A 20,248-nucleotide genomic window follows, 5' to 3' on the forward strand; every position below is an offset into this window, starting at 1 on the left:
AGGGATTTTTCCCCACGGCTGCCCAGCCTCAACAGCTCTCCGTGGCAGACTGATGGGCTACTTCCCCTGGTACCGCTTCTCACTTGCCAAGCCTGGAAAGATTTACCAATTAGCTTTACGGATGTAATATTACTAATTTTAAAATGAGACAGACTCCAGCCTTCCCACTGTCTGCTCCTGCGCCGGTACGGGCTTTGCGCTACACTTCTCCGGGGATGAGCCACCTCACTAACGGAAAGCCTCGGCTCAGCCCTGACCTCCGGCGGGCCCAGGGCCCGGCCGCGCTCCGGCCGCCGGGAGGGACGGGGGTGTCGGCGGCCAAAAGCCGGTCTCCGACGCCCACCCGGGGCCGCACCGGTGCTGCCCGCAGGCCGCACAGCCCCGCGCCAGAGGCGGAGCCAGGGGGAGCCGAGGGAGGGCGTGCGGCGGTTGGGTTGGTGTCCATGGAAACCAAGCGCAGACGGAGCACCGCCCTCCTCCTGGCCGGGTCGTCGCTGCCGCCATCATGATGCTGCTGGGCCGCGGGATGGACGCCAGGTAACGGGCCGGCAAGGAGCGGAGGAGGCCCGGAGGCGATAGCACCTCCGGGCCTATTGCGGGTCTCTGCCGGTGTCCCGGAAGGCTGCTCTGGGGGTTCCTGTGGCGGCGGCAGGCTGCGCCGTCTGGCCTTCTCGGGCAGCGGAGGAGGCCCGGGCGCAGTCAGGGTACCCCCTGTGCCGCGGGGGTCGGGGGCGATGCGGGCCCGTTCCTCCTTAGTGCAGCCACCCCCCTGAGTGGGGGAACCGCCTCTGTTCGCCTCAGGGGAAGGCCGCAAAACTTTTCTGGGATTAGTGTGCTCTGCAGAGATACAGGTTTAATCGGGCCTCTCTGATAATGTTGTGGCTACCTCTCAGTGGTCAAAAATAATGAGGAGGGAAAAAGCCCTTTTCACACCCCCACCTAAGGAAATTTAGGGTTTTATGCCCCAAAATTAAGTATTGTTTGCATGGGAGTACTGTGAGATCAAAATTGCAAAGTAGGTGAGGAAACGTGTTCAAGGCTTCCCCCTGGGAGAGGAATGCTTTCTGACAAGACCTTACAGTAAAGTAGGAAAGATGTACTTTTTACTGAAGATTTTATTAGATGGTACTAACTTTGAAATACAGCTTTATTAGTACTTAACGAGACTCTTACCTTCCCACACACTGGGTGAAACCTTTCCTATTCAAAGGGTTCTGTGTTCAAGCATTCCCTGGAGGACTGAACAACTTGTATTTTTGTGTTCTTTGACCAAAATCTCTTTTGAACAGTCCTCTAGACTGCTTGCCAAGAAGTAACACAACCAGGGTTTGCCTGTAGCAGATCTTTGGCATGAAGGATTTTTTCTGAAGAGTTCCTGCAGAAGGGTGTTCTTCATTTGAATTCACTGCATTGTTGCTTTGTCTTAAAAGTATTAAAATTTGGGTTTTTTTTTTCTAATACTAAGTCAGTATTTAAATGTTGGCCAGCATTTGGAGCTGGGATAGCTTAAGGATGTGAAAGAAGTTTCTGTTTCTGTCCCTCACCATGACAGTGGTACGAGTGAATTCTGTTGCTGAGAATTCCAACACTTGACATGAATTGCCTCATGTAGACCATAGAAGCTTCTGAGGACCCAGTATCTGGCAGTTACTGATGGCTAAATTGTCCTGTAGTTGACTCAGTCAGACCAACAACTGTCATGAATTCACTGACAGTGATTTGGTTTAATAGCATCACTGAAGCATAACTAGAACAAGACCATCAAGTGATTCAGGAATAGGAAAGCAAAATACCAAGTGAAATACGTGAATTAAAAACTCAGAGTTAATTATTTAGATCATTAATAATCACAGAATGGCTTGGGTGCGACGGAACCTTAAAAATCAGCTAGTTCCAACCCCCCTGCCATGGGCAGGGACACTTTCCACTGGATCAAAAGCCCCATCCAATCTGAATCAGTCGGGGCTTGAAATACACAGCCATTTGGTTCAAATAAGATGAATGTTCTTTCTGTGTTTTTAGAGTTTTCAACTCTGTACTTGTTTCCATTCACTTTTCTTCTGTAATTCTTAGGTATATTTACCCTCTGTAGTGCTGACCAGGAGCAGTTTAGTACCTGTTCACAATCTAAAGAACATTTAATATCTTTACATATTTGCCCTCCACTGCCTAATTTCTCCAGCCATTGACTTGTCTGTTTACATTGCAGACTCTTGCAGGAAGTTGTGTGGCCCACTCTCCTTTGAGACCTGCAGGCCTCTCTTACCACTATGTTAGTAATTAATGCCATCAGTAATAGTGAACTTCTGATTAACCACAGGAGGAAAACTTCCAATGCTGGTATTCGTAATTAGGGGTTTCCTCCATTGGATCTTTAAGTACAAATCTTGTGCTTTTTTTTTGTTACTAATTCATAATACACATAGTACATCAAACTGTTACCACCTTATCTTTTTAAGAGTAGATTTGTTTTACATTGAAAAGAGATATCCAAAGCATGTATAAATTACTAATAGTATAATTATATAGCTTTTCTTCTGTATGTGTTGTAAACATTTGTCCCCTTCTTATTTCTCACATATTTTTCTTTGGTATCCAGGGACAATCAGACTAGACAAATACAAGATGCTGTTTCAAATGTGGAAAAACATTTTGGTGAATTGTGCCAAATATTTGCTGGATATGTACGTAAAACTGCCAGACTACGAGACAAAGCAGATCTTCTGGTAAATGAAGTATATGCATATGCAGCCACAGAGACACCAAACTTAAAAGTTGGACTGAAAAACTTTGCAGATGAATTTTCCAGACTTCAGGACTATCGCCAGGCAGAGGTACAAAATTAAAGCTCTACATGTTGTGTTTGCCATCTGAACTTTTCAGTCACTTATCTGTGATTAAAAAGGGAAAATATTTACTCTGGTACCACAAGAGTAATATAGGGGAAGACACTTTAAAATGTATTAATGACAGAGCAGGACAGGCTGCCAAAGCATTCATCATTTACTCTGCTAATAACTTTAGTGAAAACTGCCTGTGGTTAGTCCTGCTGAAGTCAGTGGAACTATCCGTACGAGCACTCACACATATAAGACAAAGTCTTTTATTTGTCTTAGGGTTTGGATTATGATTTATGGTTAATAAAGCATTCTTTTAGTTTTGTGACATGAGTTGTCCAGCAGCCGATGAGGTGAAATCAGTCATTTTCCTTCTGCCGAGTCTATTAATAATCAGAAGCAATACAGAAGAGAATGCTACCTGGAATCCAGCACTGGGAACTGACAGCCTGTCTGAAGTGCTGTTGGGGACCACTGTAGAACTACAGACTTATGAAATCAACACTAGAAATACAGACTTGATTTGGACCACGTGACAACATAGTCATGTTTCTTCTCAATAAGTGTGAGTGTAACAAAAGGTGCTTATGCCACTTAACACATCTGTATGCAGGGCCACTCAAACTGTAATTTATGATCCAGAATTCCAAAGATTTAGGAAAAATAAATTCATATGTACTCAAACTGGGTTTTAAAGTACATATCTATTCTTTCAGTAGGGCATAGAAAATTCCTAGTTATAGTTTTGAAAAGCTAAGAAGCATTATAATTGAAAAAAAAAAAAACCCAGCTGAAGTAGCTGACACTTTTGATGTTTTCATACAGGACTGTTTTATTTTTAAGGAAGCATAGCAAGTCTTTCTGTATTAACAAAGTAGAAAAAGAAAACCTTTAAAAACAAGTTAGTAGACTGGATACCTCAAAAATTAAGTAGATGGTTTGAAAAACAAGAAAAACCCACAGATTTTTAAGTGTATTTAGGGCCAGATTTTTAGGAAGGAGAAATCCAAGGCTGTGGATAATGGGATTTTTATTTTCCATAAGTGCTTACGCATCTGGTTCTAGCTAAGCCACACATAGGTCCTTATACTTCAATTGACGCAATAGGAATTTATCACTCTGTTAATGAATTAAATTTATATTATGTCCAAAGGTGTATGTGAAGTCAGACTGCATGACTTCTGTGTCCACTTTCACCTTTAAACAATGAATCTGTAATTTCAAGTTACCTATGTAACAACTTGAGTTATGCTGTTTTCAATTTAAGTGTGTTTTTAAAAACATCTGGCCTGTATCCTCCTGCCTTGCCTGTCCCCAAGCCCCTTTTGAAGGAGAAAAGGCAGAAGCAGCAAAAGAAAAGAGAAGCTTTTATTTAAATCCAGTTCTCCTTTGCTTGTGAAAATCAAATAACCTTAGCTTTATTTCCATTGGGCATCACATTAATAACCAGTTTTCATATACACTGGCATTGTGGGCAAGAGAAAATTAGCTTATAAGGGTTAATGATTTCTGGTCTCCAGCAGCAGTGCTAGATGTATAAATGCTGAGGTATGAGGTACTTGCACAACATGTGGAAGGATAAGTAAGCAGGATGGGGAGGTTATTTGGTATGTCTGTGTCACATGCTTCATTTAGAACCTTACTGCCCTATTCTTTGTATTGGCAGTTTAAGTGAAATTAACAGTTTGACAGTGCACTGGTAGAGAGTAGTAAAGGAGAATTGTTTGCGCAGTCAGCAGAGATTTTGGCTGACTAGCGACTGCCACTTTAAGAGGGGAGTAATGTCTGTCAATTTCTAGTAGAAGTATGTACCTTGTCCTAATTTGGATGTAATAGCAAGGGCCAGATGGTACAAAGTCATCAGCAGCTTATGCTGGGGCCATTTGGGCAGTGTATTCAATTTTGACAAGCAGGCAGGTCTTATCCTATTGCCTGTCTGACCATATGTAGCTGTTTTTCTAACTAGGAGAACTGAAACAAAAATTCAGATGCACTCATCTGTGAGAGCGTTCATGCATTTTACACAACCTGTTGTTGATATTTTTAAGATTTTCGTATCTACGATGCTGTTTTCATTATTTTTAAGAAGTGTTGCATTTCATACAGTATGATTGACAGTTTATGGACTAAGCCATCTTTGCTATCAACAAGTGTAGAGCAAATACACTGATATTTAACTTTAGACAGAAAGCTAAGGATCTCCAAGATGCGGTGTTTGATGTGTTTAGTGCTGCTCAGTTATTAGAATCTCCATGTTCCATTTATCCTGATGAAGAATAATTCTGCCAATGAAGAAAAAGGAATTCCACTAGAAATCAGCTTGAGCTCCTCAAAATATGAATGATTTACTGGTTAATATATTTAATTCTGGTTTTTTTGCAATATTTTTAAAACCTTCACCCCACTGTCTTTTAACCATAAATGGACTAAATTCCTAATAAGATGAATCAATAGTAAAACCATTTCCTGAATCTGCACACTATAGATGTGGATTATTTTACGGACCTTGTGATTTCTTTTGTAGGTTGACAGGCTTGAAGCCAAGGTTGTTGAACCTCTGAAAAGTTATGGCACCATAGTGAAGCTTAAAAGGGTAGGTTAAATGTCTGTTTTCTCACAAGGTACATTTTGGTGTTCTGGACACGTGGTTGCAAACTTCTACTGTATCATAATATATATAAATCAAAAGGTAAAATGACCATTATTTGATGGTATTTTACATACATAAATCTTAGTGTGTTCATCATGGTTAATTTGAGTACCTTGTGGCATCACATCTCAAACTAGCATTTTTCACGGTTTTGTTCTTGTATCTTTTCAGTACTGTGAAGAACAGAGTAGGGTGTTTTGAACTCACTGCACAGCTGTCTCAGTTGTTAGAGAAACAGTTAGGAAGGAAATGCATCCTGCACTTGAGTGCTACTGCATGTGGTATTCCTTAGGAGAGTCGGAGCCTACAGAGCCTGTACCCTAGAATTTGGTATCTTAATAGTCACTGTGAAACCAGTTTGTGAGACCTAGACCTGACTGAGTATTCTATAGGATATAAGTGTTGGGATTGGAAGACAAGTTTAATGAGTTTATGACAACACTGCTGAGGAGATACAGAACACTACTGCAGTGCTTGGGTCTTCCAGAGCATTGAAGATACTGTCTTGAAATGCATCACCACCAATAGCCAGTAAATGTCAAGGACAGAGGCAACTGAAGCCTGGTCATCCTTTGTAACAGTAACTGGTATTTCCTCTTGTCTTTGCCTGTCGCAATGCCAGAAATAAATGCCAGCATTACTTAATGTTTATCTTAGCTAGTGAGTACAAGAGCATTGTTAAACTGTAGGTGGGATTAACCATGTTATCAACATACCTTTGAACTGAGAGAGACTTCACTGAAAATGTAGGCCATTAAATGGTTTTATTCCCTACCCCCAGTTACTTGGCAGTTACCATAAACCTAAGCTAAAACTTCAACTGTCTGGTCTTCAGTTATCATCTCTAACCACTGGGGTATTTTTAGTGAAAAAGGAAGTTTTGTTACTGATGTAAAGCTAGCACAGGGTGCTAGCTGCAGGACTGCCTCACCTGTAACTACATGAGCCAATTAAGTAAAGCCAGGCAGAGTATGTCATTACAGCACATTATAAAAAGGGGATGTTCTCACTGATACTTGTTGGATCTGTTCCAGGGTGTCTACAAACTATTTCTGTGCTCTGTCTAAAAGAAACTGTTGCTGCTTCTGTTGTGTTAAGACAGGAATGTCCTGTGGTATCAAATGCATTAAAGAGGCCCAGGTCAATCAGAATAGTGTTGGCCTTTAACTGCCATCACAATAAAATTGTTTCATTCACATCTCCAGGTTTACTATGCTAAGTAGCTATTTGGCAGCTTCAGTGGAAACTAGTATAATATTCTTGTCCTGTAATGCAGCTTAATTGTAGGATTCTAGGATTTCTGTTTCACTGTTCTGTATATCAGTCTTCACTTTTCTGCTTTTGGGCAACTGTTCCTGGATGCTTTTCTTCATGTAAAAACAGGACGTCATAAAACCAAGGTGATCCACCTGCAGAAGAAATGACTGGCTTGCTTTAATAAGTTCAGTGACTAAAGCAGGTAACTGTACAGTGATGAGGATCTGCCAGCTCCTTGTCTGGTGGATGGACTGTAGCTGTACTTCTGTATGGTTTGAAATTAGGTGGGTGACCAGAGTTGTTACGTGTGACTTGAATTCATAGTTCAAAGCCAGAGGGACTATAAATAATTTTGTATTCTCTGTACTTGTCCTTTATCTCACTGGCTATTCTGTCCCATTTCTCTTCGGTTATAATTAAAGTATTTTTTCCAAAAATGTATCAAATCTTTGTCTGAAGATACTGAAGAGGAATGTAGGAGAGTTTGTAGTGTAGTTTTAGTTAGTGGTTAGTTGATGTTTGTGGTGTTGTTTTAAATGGAGTTCACCGATGTTTGGTTCTTGTTATATGTTCCACTGAGATTAAAGAGCTCTGTGATGGTCTGTTTTTTTCTGGATTTAGATGCTAGTAAAAACAATTATTAACTCTTTTCATACAGCTAATAATTTAGGTTCACCATAATGGCATTTTCCCCAGCTTCTGAGTATTTTGTTCAGGGTATTTTTCTGCACCTTGATTTTTCAGCATCCTGGAGAAAATATGTACCTTTGTACATCCAAGACTTGCATATAGCTCCACCACTATAGCCACAGTAGCAACAAGTCTTTCTCAGGCTTTGGCTAGCAAAGAAGTATGTTTGATGGAGGCTGTTGCTACAGAGAACAGAGCAGTAGAGAAGGGAACAGTGCTGTCCCTGTAGGTACTTCCAAAGTCACTATGCACTAGAAAGAAAATGCTGAATTTGGTAATGGTAACTCTAGAACCCTAGTGGCTTCCTTAGCATTCTCAACAGTATACTGCATGGAAGTCAGAACTTTCAGCCACAACTTTAAATCTGATTGGCTGGGACGTCAGTACTGTTACCACGGCCATCATTAAATAACACTAAACATGCATTAAATACAAACCTATTTTGTTCAGTGGTAAAAATAAAGGTCTTCCTGTTTTCTAATTCAAATTTTAAAATGTAATGCTATTGTTTTTTTTCCATTATTGCTCTTCTTGCATGGTTTTCATACAGGAGAAAGGAAAGCTCCCTCCAACAGTCTTTCAGATGGCCTTAAAGGTGGTGTAAACTCACTTTTGAAAGAATAGCAGCAAAATTAGTTTTGAAGGACTAAAGATGAAGTTGCTTTTATTATAAGAAACTATCTCTCAGTCCCTAAAGATGAAACAAAATGACAGTCATACACACAAGGACATGCCAACAGACAGTAAGGATAGAAAGAATGAAGAAGCTGCCATGGTTTGACCCTGACCTCATGTACAGACTCATTATTGAAGAAACAGAGCATGTGGAAACTTGGCATGTTTGTGCTTATCACTGACTAGTGGTCTGGACCACAGGTCATAAGATCACAAAACTTGTAAAAGAGATGCATTCTTCGTTGTGTGTCTTTACATGTGAGGGAGACCTACAACTATGTTAAAATCCTGAAATCCAAGGAAGGAGCACAAGCAACTTCCCAAGATGATAGTCTTTAATCCACTGTTCTGGCCCTTTTAGAAGAAATGATGGTTTGAAATGCATGCCCAACTCCTGTCTCAGATTTTGTTAGACGTGATTCCCTTGGGCTGTATTTCCCCTTGATCTAAGGCATTGTTCCTTTAAATTAGAGCCATCAAAATTAATACCATTTCCCATACCAAGGTCAATGGAGTGATAAACATCTGACTGGCAATTTTATATTCCATGTATGCCAAACTACTTGCAAAACACAGTTTTATAGCATGAACAAGAATTTGAGAGTGGTATGTAACCATTCTTAAAACTGTCACAGGTCTTCCTGAAGTACATCCTCCTTCAGAAGTGAGAAGCATAAATACTTAGCAACAGTTTCTGCCTTTTCTAGATCAGCAAGTTTCATCTTTTCTAGCTTTTCTTGTTCCAACTCTATTTAGGCACTTTACTAACTGCATTTATAAATACGCAGTTTAACCCTTTCAGACATGGATTTTCTATGCCCCTTAAGCTCTGTGTAGCAGTTTTGTGTTCTTAATAACTTCTGACTGGTATTGACTGCTGCCTGTTTTGTTTTTTTTCTTACTGATATATTAAATGCCACTTTTTATTTCTAAGCGACATCTTTATTCCATTGCTAAGTCTGCAGTGGGCCTGTCTTTGTGTTTTGGGGATCTCAGCTTTTGACTATCTACTGTGCTCTTCACAAAAAGCTGTAAATATTTTTTTCTCTTTTCCCCCCACATTTTAAATTGTAGTGTGTGCTACAGAGAGTTGTGCAAGGTGCTAAACGCTCTTGATCTCCACTGACTTCTCTTTTAGGGGATCATTTAATAGAATAAAGATCAGTAAAATCTGGTTTTACTTAAAGCAGAAGTTTCATTTATGTTTTCTAAGCAATGTATGTGTGAAGAAAAGTGCATTTTGTGTTTTCCTAGATCTATTTCAAACATGTCTAAACCATTTTATTTCCAGAATGATCTTAAAGCAACTTTAACTGCAAAGAACCGAGAAGCCAAGCAATTGTCTCAACTGGAAAAGACACGTCAGCGGAATCCATCAGATCGACACATTATTGTATCCTCTATTTCTAATGGTTATAAGAAATATTTTTTTAAATTCTCAGGAATTAAACTAATATGTTTAGAAAGTAGTATGAGAAAAACGCTCTTTGGAGGGACTGTTTCTTATATTGATGTTCAAACTTTCCTTAAACCTTATGATACAGCTTACAAGAGCTGCTTTGTTAGTCCCTTTTTTATTAAAAGAAAACTACAAAGCATTTGATATGTTTATGCAGAGGTAGGCACAGATCACATCTGGGGATTTGGAGGTTTTTGAAAGTATAATCAGACAACTCCTTTTTTACTTATGTGGGGGGTTGGGGGATTTATTTTTTTCCTTGTCACTTTGGCAGTTGTGCTTCCTTGTACCTAGATGATGCTCTAGATGGGGTCTGACTTTCCTCCAACTGAGATGAAGCATGAAAAGTTGTTATTGTTAGTAGAATACTCAGACTACTCTTGCTTTCAAAAGACCAGTGACCCTCTGCAGTATGCTATTAGGTATCACAGGGGGAAAAATAGCTTCCACAGAATTTCCATTAAAATCTCACTGAAGTTTCAAATTCCGAAGCAATCAGAATCTAAGAATGACAAAATAAAGGGGATCAAGGCAATCCCACTTCAGTCCCTGTATGAATTATGGTACAGCATTTAAGTTCATAATAATGTGCTGTTTATTACACTCTAGTACTGGACTCAGGAGCAAGGCAGTCTTAGTCTTCATTGGATTTCATCAACTTTTATTTCAGAAATTAGGATCTTTCTAGTGTTTGGGGCATGGGACTGCAGAAAGAGCAGAAATGACTCTGGTGGTCAGATGCCACCCAGGGGAATTACGTTTTATTTTTGTCTCTGCCAAAGAATTCCCATTTAATATTAATTAAAGCAGTTAAATTGATTACTAATTAGAATTCCTCATGTAATAGACAAACAGATGTCAGCCGTAGGGTTAGAACTTGAGCTGTGATGCAGTTTTCTTCCATTGGAAGTAAATGCTAACAGTAAGCTATTCTCCCTAAAGGGAGACTGGGTGCATTTTTCTCCCTCTTGTGCTAATTCCCAGTTGATTTCATGGGTATGTGCCTGGCACCTAGCTTCTTTCTTCCTTTCTCTTTTCTAAGCTACTCCCAAATATCCTCCTGTGGCTGAGCTGCTTGCAGCACCTGTGTTTTCTGTACTTAAGACGCTGCCTGAAGAGTTACTAAACCTCAGTAGAGTCTGGTTTTGCGTATGGCCAAAGGGATCAAATGCTGTATATTGGCATTTTAAAGTGATCAACACAAAATGCATAAAAAGTACTAGGAGCGGGAATATGTTCATTTGATCCTGAATATGTGTGCAAGTCTGCTTTTATGTTTGAGAGAGGCTTCACCATGTTTGGTAGCACACCTCCAGCAGTGGTTCTCTTATTCTTAAGCAACTGTGATGTAACAGTAAGCAGGTAACAGTTTTGGCCACAGATAACAAAGGCTCCATACTTACTCCCAGATTTATGTCTATCTTATAAAAGATGGGGGTGGTACAGCTTTGAATCACAATTATTTTTTATCCTGAAATGGTCCACCAAAGCTGTCTGGTTATTTTTATTATTTTATTATTACTATCAGTATTTAAATAAGTAAATAACCAAACTCCCAATCCAAGACAAACAGCTGTCCTGAAATACTTTGGCCTGGATACTTGAATTCTAGCAAAGCTGGAACAAACTATATGTAATGTCTTACAGTAGGAAACTTCAGACAACATCGTAACAGCACCCTCCACATACACAAAAGTTTTGAAATACCCGAGGTAGATACTTCACAATGTGAAAACAGATACTTCTATGAATATTGTTTTGCCATTGTTTTCCTTTACTAGCATTTCCAGTCACAGGTGAGTGCTCCAGAAGAGAAAATACCAAACTGCTGTTGTGCAAACTATGCAGGTTCTGCAAGTTTAGGCGCTTCACTCTGCAACAAACAAAATTCCTTTCTGAAAGCATCTGGGCACAGAATCTTGCCAGTCTGTTTAAGATGGATTGAGAAGATAAATTTATTTATCCTAGAAATAACATGCTGTATTTGCATGTGTAAGGGCTGCTTATGCGTAACAGTTGCCTTCATTTACAGAGAGTGACTGATAGTAATAATTGAGAATTCACAAAATGTCTTTCCTTACTCTGCTTCCCTCCTGTGTTGGGCAAAATTAAGAAAGGGAGATGAACACGTAACCTTATATATTACTGAAGATGATTATCAAGTTTGTTTGCTTGGTAATGGCAGAGTTGTGCCTATGACTTTAAGCCATTTTTGTAAGACTGTTTCAAATTGATTAATTGTGTAATATGAGGGTAACAGATTTTAATCAGAGAAAATGAAGAGACAGAGCACACTTTATGCCTTAGGTTTCCATATACCTGTAACACTAAAAACTAGATCTGGGAAGAATCCTACATCTTGACTGTAGGATTCAATTACTTGATCCATACACTACTCCCAAATCTCAGGACAAAATATATTATGATGATACTCGCTAACAGAGGCTGTAAGTAAATATTTCTTCACTAGTTTTGTTTGACCAGTAATGTATGGAAAATAAGTTTAGACCCAAATTTTATGGTCTTCAAGATCAAGCTCTTTACATCCTTACATTGTTACTTTGTAATAGTACAAATAGTACAACACAATTCTCAGACTTTACTTAACCAGAATAGCTTCAATACCTTTATTTAAATGGTAGTACACATTTCTATAGTTTGTAGTTATATCTAAGTAAAATACATATCTAAAATGCTTTTTGAAGCAACAAAATAAGAAAAACTGTGTATTTCTGCATCAGGGACTGACTGATGTGTCCACTTCCTGGTGCCCTACTGCAGATGTTTTTTATAAAATATGCTAGTAATATAAAAATACAAAATACCTGAAATGCTTTTAGATCTAAAAATATTAACTCTAGTCTGCTGATTGAAATACTTACATGAAAAGTGCATTAGTTCCAGCTGCTGCTCTATTGTATATTTAAATAATTTATAAAAATTTAGGAAGATGAGGTTCAGCACATGGAAAAGATTAATCCTAGACCCAGCAGGCTGGTCTGCGCTTGAAAATAAAGGGTGATCTTTTCTGCTCATCCACCACTCTGGCCTGTGCACTCCTGCCCTCTCCTTTACACCTTTTAAAAGGTGTAAAGGCCCTCTCCTTACTCCTTTAAAAAAACCCTCAACTTTTCTGAAGGGTAAACCCTTGAGCTGGGTTTATTCCCTGAACTCAGTCACTGTCATCAGGCTCAGAATTAGCAGATGACTATTATCAGAACATAGATTAGGCCAGTGGGACTTTTCCTGACTGGATGCAGCTAGTCATTTTTCACATTTTGAAAGTCACAATGGGGTGGAAGGCACCTTTATTTGTTTATTAAGATGCAAACAAATTTACAAATACACTAACTTAGATGTGTAATATTTTGAAAACCCAGACTTAAATGTTTTCATGGCAATTAGAGCAAATATCTTTGTATCAAACACAGGACTAATTTCACCTTTATGTTACCTTTACCAGGCTGAAAGTGAATTGCAAAGAGCTTCACTGGATGCTACTCGAACAACTCAGCAACTGAAGGAAACCATTGATAACTTTGAGAAACAGAAAATAAGGGACATAAAAGTACGTGTGCTCACATTTCAGTGTGACATCACATTTCATCTTGCATAATTCCTATACTCTTTGGCAAGATTAGCAATGTTTAGTATTAACATAAGCCTACATAAATGCAAATCATGTGATATTCATGAATATTTCATAATCCAAATATTTTGAAGTTTTGAATTTAAAAAATCAGTTCATTATCCTTACAGTTTATTGAATTCAGAATTTTGCTGTATCTAATTGTTTAGTGCCTGCACCTTCCAATATTTGCTGTGTTCTACTTTACTGGTAGCTGCATTTGTTAGTGGAATGATGTATGTAGATTAATATCAGCAAAATTATCAGAAACAGTGATAAGTAAATAATATATCTATCCATGCTGAGACTTGTGGGGGTTACTCCAGTTAAAATTTTTACTGATGCCAGAAGCGCAGAATGTTTAGTAACTGCAAGTAATCAAAGCCTTAATTTCTCTCTTAATGTAAAACATGAAGTGGCATAAGTCCCAAAGACTATAGTGGCTGAAAACCACCTGCATTATGTGATCTTGGATTTAATTATAAAATTGTTGATGTAAGATACTTTTTTGTTGGAGGGGAGACAGACTAAATATGAAAGAACAAAAGATGGTTGAAAAAAAACAGCCAAACCAACGATGTAACTTGATGTTACCGTAATATGAAAAAGATTGCATGAGATCTGAAGATGTCAGCATTAAGTAGGGGTTTTATATATAAAGTATATTTTGTTATATAAAATGTCATCTGTAAATCATATATAAAAATATATATAATTATTATATATTTATGAAAATTGTATTTCTGTACCGATATATAAAGTATATATTTATATGGAATATAAATATATATTATATAAATTTATATATTTTTATATAATTTAGAGATAATTTATCCCCAACCTGTTAAAAAAGATAAAAGTAAAGCAAAAAAAAGATACAGTAAGGCAAAAAATCCAGACTACATCTTGCAAATACATACTGGGGAACATTAAGTGAGTTTTCAGAATATTTTATTAATTCCTAATGAGTCCGCACTTGCTTTTCAACTGTTTACTTAGAATTTAGTATGAAATGACAACTGCACAAGTGACGGCCCAGCCAGCATTTATATTTGATTTCTAAAATTCAGGTCCAACTACTTAAAATTACTTGGTATTGTGCAGTTAATTGTATCACGTAACTACCAAGTACAGAATTCAGAAATTTCTGGAAGTGAAAATGTACTTTACTGCATTAAGAAAACCTTTGGTTTTGTTTGCTTTTAGAACATATTTTCTGAATTTATAACCATTGAAATGTTATTCCATGGGAAAGCTTTAGAGATATATACTGCTGCCTACCAAAATATCCAAAATATTGATGAAGAAGAAGATTTAGAGGTAAGAGTGATTTAAGATTTTCTTTTCAATTTACATACTACATAAAAAAAATTTCCACACTTAGGGACTATCCATGTCACAGGTAGAAAATATAACGTATGTTTCTGGTTCCCAAAGCAAGCTTCTTGCATATACCAAGCCTTTTTTGCACTTCTGCAGCAAGAGCATACAGGTTTACAAACTCAGAGGTGTTAAAAACAGAGAACTGCAGTGGCAATCTAATCTTTCCCACAAAACACAGATAACAGACTTTCCTAAATTAACTGCCACTCCCAGCTCAGCTCATCATAGTTCTTAAAGAACACCTCTGCAGTGATCTCACTGTAAAGATGCACAGTAGAGACAATCTTACACTGCTGTGAGAAGATGTGCTAAAGACTAATTCATTAAAAATATCTCCCTTCTATTCTGAGTTTTATTTGCTTATTTTTGCCTTTCAGTCATTTTTTATTAGACTGTTCTAGAATTTGGAGATATTTGTAATCAAATTGCTTTTTTTTTACCTTATGGCAGTTACACCTCCTTTTCAAGTCACCCTTTCTGTTCTCTGAGTTACAGTCTCCCTTTCCCAAGACATGTTTTTCAGTCCTTTATTCATTCTTGCAGTTCTTCTGGATGTTGGACTTTTAAACTTGTAAGTTGCATATGTGTGTTCAGCTTGTCAAAGTTGGATCATTTTTGGTCTTTTTGTTTGGTTTTCTTTTGTGGGTTTTTATTTTTTTTTGGCAAATCTTACCAGTCCTTATTTATTTTTATTTCATTTTCCATAACACAGCCGAGGAGCAAGGATGGCAGTATTCATTTAGTGTAAGACATATAGAATCATGATTCTTTAGTGACAGTCACATTTGAGACTGCTTAGTATTTTTACTTTATTTAAACTACACCATGGCAGTTTTGCAGTGTTCTAATTTTACAATTAAAATGTCATGTGGCACCAATTCAAAAATATTCTTCAAGTCAGTACTTTATCTTTCACAACCACATTTCTAATCTCCTTTTAAATTACCTGTTAATTGGACAATATTTACTCTCCATAAAAATACTGACCATAATTCTAGTATCTTCCTTGACTTTTTTAATAGGTGTTGCACAAACAGCATCAGGCTGTTAAGTCTTAAAATTTATTCTTTCTGTTTGTTGGAAAGAACTTATAATGTATATTATAGTTTCTCCTGTACTCTAAGGGTTTCCCAAATTTTCCTTGAGCTGCACAGCTGAACATATCAGCTGAATTTTTTCTGATGCAGCTGTGACTGGCAGCAAGGATTTGCAGGTGAAGGGGCTAGGAGTTCACCTCCCAGAAATGTAGACCTGAAGGGAGTTGCTGGGGCTGGTACCTCTAGGTTAGCCTGAAACTCAGCTGTGTATGTCAGTGGGGAACTACTGCAGTTTTCCACCTGGTAAATTCCCTCAGATCTCTTTGACCACAGTAAATATGACAGGCTGAGCAAGGATGTTTCAACTAGAAGTGTTGATCAACTACTGTCGATGCAGATCTCTAAAGCAGGTTTAATTGTCCAGTGCTGCATTTTTGTTAACTTCAGTCTTGGTGAATGTATCATGGCATCCAAGTCACAGCCTTCTTCATCTGAACAGGTTTTTCGGAGCTCACTTCATCCACCTGACTATCAATCTCGCTTAGACATAGTTCGTGCAAATTCAAAGTCCCCCGTACAAAGAACTGGCTCCTTAAAATCTTCACTGAGGACAGTACAGGTAAGAAAAAATAAATGCTAGATCACTGTATTAAAAGAATGTCTTAAGGTAGAGCCTTAGCTCCATGGACACGTACATGGATGCACTCACTACATTTACTCAGTTCAGGACAGTTCCAAAGATAAAAAAAAACTACTGTGCACCAGGAAAACTGTTTTTCATAGGATGGCTCCCTACTATGAGAAAATCTCTTTAGGGATTATGGTCTTTTTTTAAACATGACTATTTCAGATAATTTTACATAATTTCTGAAAAGGCTATTTAAGTACTCATTATAATCTTTTGTAAATCCCTCTGTTTACTTGGCAATTTTAACTTCAGCATTTCATTTTATTGAAGCAGGGTGGTATGTTGTAATTTAGGCAGAACTACAGCAGAAGCGAACGACCTTTTCCAGATATTTTAAATTAAACTTAACTATGCAAGTTTTATCCACGGGCATTTAATATAGCCAATTGTTTTGCACCTGCCCTCAAAGTATCATTTTAACCATGGCTGAAAATGTCTATATCCAGTGCTCCAACACTGTCTGCTGTGTAAGACATGAGAAGGGAACTGGCATGCTTTTTGTAGTAGCACACAGTGAAACATGCAGCTTAACTTAAGCAAGGACAGTCACCACCTATGTGCAAACTTAGAGAATTCATTTTCACATGACATTTTGAGCAACAAATTCTCAGATTCCATTACATTTTTTAATTATTTTTTTTCAGCATTAAGTAATCAAAAATTGAATTTTCATGTACCTGTATGTTCTAGCTTTATGGCAAAATAACATGAATTAATTTCCTTTCTCACTTTATCCTTACTCTCATCCTTTTTTGGCTCTTATGTTTAGCTATCTGACTACCACCTCACGGCCACCAGTGTTAATATTTAATTTACTATTGAGTTAATTACAGCATGGTCAGAGGTACTTGGGTAGCAAGCAGAAAAAAAACCTTGAAGCCAACATAGCACCTCCTATTTCAGAAATAGGACTGAAGTTCTTCTTAAGAATTTTAGATGCTCTTAACTAGAAAAAACTTGGAAAATGAGTCTATCCAGTGCAATGAAGCTACCTTTAACAGGCTCAATCTGCAGCATTCCTTGATCTCCAATTACAAATCAGTATCATTGTCTTTTTCTTCTTTCACAGAGTGAAACAGTGCTGTTTTAGGCATTTAGATTCAAGTTAACCCAGCTTCATCCAATTATTAACTCCATTTTCTGTTATATTCAGAGATTTGTAAGCAAGCACTTACTTCAAGCTAAATTACGTACTTTGTGAGCATCAACAAGACTAACGATTTTTCTGCTTTCATTAGTTCAATGATTGCAGTTTGCTTTATGCATGCACAAAAAAACTTTTGTTACATACATAGCTGTGTGAATTATGAGATCTCAGAAGTCAATTTAATAACCAGCATTTAAGGACTTTTAAAATAGGGGGTTGGTTAAAAAAAAAAAAGGAAGTTTTGTCTTCAATACTGAATCTTTATTATATCACTGGGTATAAGAGAACTCAGAAAATATAACCAAAATTAGAGCTGCAGATGCCCTTAGAGAACTGCTGAACCTAAAATCATTTTTCAAAAGCTTTGCAGATGACTTGGATAACTATCTTTTAATTTAGTGCTTCTTTTCTCATGGGGATAGAAAAAAATATGTATTCTACTTTAAATTTTAAATGTTGCATCTTCTGTGAATAATCTATTTTCAATAGGAATAAGATTGAGCCGTCATTAGAAAAAAGTATAGATTGCAGGATCTGTCAGATGAGATGAGAGCTTGGCAGCTGGCACTTGTTTTTAACATTTGATGAACCAAAAAAGGATCATTCTGAAGGGCAAGCACTGATGGGCAGGGAAAGAAGTTCATACATGAATCAAGACTCTTCTAGTAAACTTTGAATAATTTATTCCCAAAACCATCTTAGAGCAGCATACTGCTGATTTTTTCACTTCACTGAAGAGGTTTGATGTCTTCCAGATAAAATTACATCTTAATAGTCATCTTCAGCCTGCTGCCTCACCAGGCAACTTGGAAAAAACCTGACTTACAGCTTGTTCATTTTTAACATTAATTTGATCAACACATAGTTTTCCCTTCCCTATAACAGGGCTCAGGATTATGGGGATTTTCTTAGTTTTAAAAACTCGTTACTGTACTTACATTCTGTGCCTTGTATCTTTCTGTTGGCATTGTGCGTATTACTAGAAGTTGAAGGGTTAAAGGATAAACTACTTACCCCACACACACACACACAAAGGAACAACCCTCAAGTACTTAGACTAGGAATGCTAACAGAAATGTTTTTCTTTTAGGAGAACGAACAGTTGATTTACTTTTGTTGGATTTTTGTTTTGGCAGATTTCCAGTATGCTGAGAAAAGAGGAAGAAGAAGAGGAGGAAGAGGAAGATGAAGAGGAGGAAGATGACGAAGAGGATGAATTAGATGCTCCAAAAGAAGTGAGATAACAAAACTGTTCTAAAAGTCTTTTTTTTGATTGGGAAAAAAATATTTCCCTTTATATAAAGTCTTTGTGTGTTAATCAAAAACTTCACTGAGGCTGCATTTTTAAAGTTCCAGCAGAAGAATTGGCACTAATAGTAGTTCCAATTTCAAATAATGGAACAAAATCTGCTGAAAATCAACAATTTCAGTAGCTAGAAAATGAAGTATTTAAGTAGAATCCTGTATTATACTTGCATAAATGTTATACCGCAGTCACATTTGCTAAGACTTACATGATGAATGTTGTGCAAAACCTGCACTAAGCTGACAAGCAGTTCTGAACATAAGGGTTTGCTCATTACTTTGCCAATATATTACCTTACTCTCTAGCTGCACACCTCTTGGATTTAGTAAGTCTTCTAGCTATACCTATCAGAATTGGTTTATGTGTCCTGAAGCAACTGTAGTACTCACCAAACTCATGACAGCAATAACCGTGTTAGTGGGTAGCCAAATGAAATCTTTGGACAGCAGAAGACAGGGTGAGGTCTGCTGTTTTCTCATTCTATCTTCAGGCTTGACTAAGATGACTTTTGATTCCTTTACACATACAGAATGAACGTTCACCAAGAAGGACCTAGCCCGGTATCTACGTTGAATGCTGCTTTGCTTTTAAATAAAAGTGCCTTTATAATAAAACTAATTGATATTTTATATAATTGATATTTATCAGTTGACATGCTATATACGGTTCAAGTTTCATGTGTTTAACTGCTTGATTCAGTTACCGATTAAACACACAAGAAATTACACATTTTGAGTGTAATTTCTTACCCTGTTTGGAAATAGTGGTTCTGCATGTTCATTTCTGAACAGCATACAACTGTCTGCCAGAAAGCTGCTACTGTATTGTTTATCTCTGGCTTCAGCATCCGCTGAGGAAAGAACACATGTATAAATCTGGAATTTAAACCTGTAACTGGGAAAACAATCTTTTAAGTTATAACCAAATACAGAAATAAATGAGGGAGTGCATTTTAAATATTGAGGCTGCCTTTGTCAGCTTATGCAAAGTATGCAATGCATACTTGTTCTGACAGGTCAAAAAACAGGTTTTGCCAAAAAATAGTGATGAAAATACAAGTAAAGATTTCACAATATAGGATTGTTTTAAACTCAGAAAACGGTTTTACACCAAAATTACATACTGGTGACAAGGAGTAGAACACTAATGATCAGGAACTTTAATCCAGGTAACTAATTCCCCTCTATTTCTGTAAGTAGGGCACTTCAATAAATATCTGTATCACATCAGAATTATGATGATCATCACTTTACCACTTAATATTCAGTGAAGTCATGTAGTCCATCTCCAAAACTGGTGGTTAATTCCATGACTATACCAAGTTTTCATATCATATATATATATATATATATATATGCAAATAGCAATTATTTTTGTACTATGCCATGAAAAAGGAATTTGGGGGGGAAGGAAGCAGTGTTTAGTTTAATTTCCACTAAAAGATTAGCAGCTGGGGTACAGAAAGTTGTTTTTTTTCCTCAGCAGCTTCAC

The 20,248-nt window shown here is 37.5% G+C and overlaps 1 protein-coding gene across 2 annotated transcripts; it reads left to right on the forward strand.

Moving 5' to 3' along the window:
- The first annotated feature begins 387 nt into the window (after window positions 1-387).
- Window positions 388-19,375, forward strand: CIBAR1 (CBY1 interacting BAR domain containing 1). 2 transcript variants are annotated; one of them, XM_057402997.1, is made up of 9 exons: window positions 388-537; window positions 2,600-2,834; window positions 5,362-5,430; window positions 9,401-9,502; window positions 13,032-13,136; window positions 14,403-14,516; window positions 16,116-16,235; window positions 18,588-18,686; window positions 19,248-19,375. In XM_057402997.1, the coding sequence occupies exons 1-9, from the start codon at window positions 506-508 to the stop codon at window positions 19,251-19,253; spliced, it is 882 nt and encodes a 293-aa protein (XP_057258980.1). In that variant the 5' UTR covers window positions 388-505; the 3' UTR covers window positions 19,254-19,375. The 2 variants fall into 2 exon arrangements, with proteins under 2 accessions (XP_057258980.1, XP_057258979.1); XM_057402996.1 differs by having other exon boundaries at window positions 19,287-19,375.
- The last annotated feature ends 873 nt before the right edge of the window (window positions 19,376-20,248 follow it).

Source organism: Pezoporus wallicus, unplaced genomic scaffold (genome assembly GCF_028554395.1).
Source record: "Pezoporus wallicus isolate ANWC-B61680 ecotype Strahan unplaced genomic scaffold, APGP_CSIRO_Pwel_v1 contig_2456, whole genome shotgun sequence".
NCBI classification, from domain to species: Eukaryota; Metazoa; Chordata; class Aves; order Psittaciformes; family Psittacidae; genus Pezoporus; species Pezoporus wallicus.

Excerpts from the sequence above, each read along its gene's own strand:
- CIBAR1 (XM_057402996.1), top strand. The coding sequence starts at position 506 with ATGATGCTGCTGGGCCGCGGGATGGACGCCAG. Across the intron at positions 2,835-5,361 it reads AGGACTATCGCCAGGCAGAG|GTTGACAGGCTTGAAGCCAA; the intron begins GTACAAAATTAA and ends TTTCTTTTGTAG. Across the intron at positions 9,503-13,031 it reads CATCAGATCGACACATTATT|GCTGAAAGTGAATTGCAAAG; the intron begins GTATCCTCTATT and ends TACCTTTACCAG.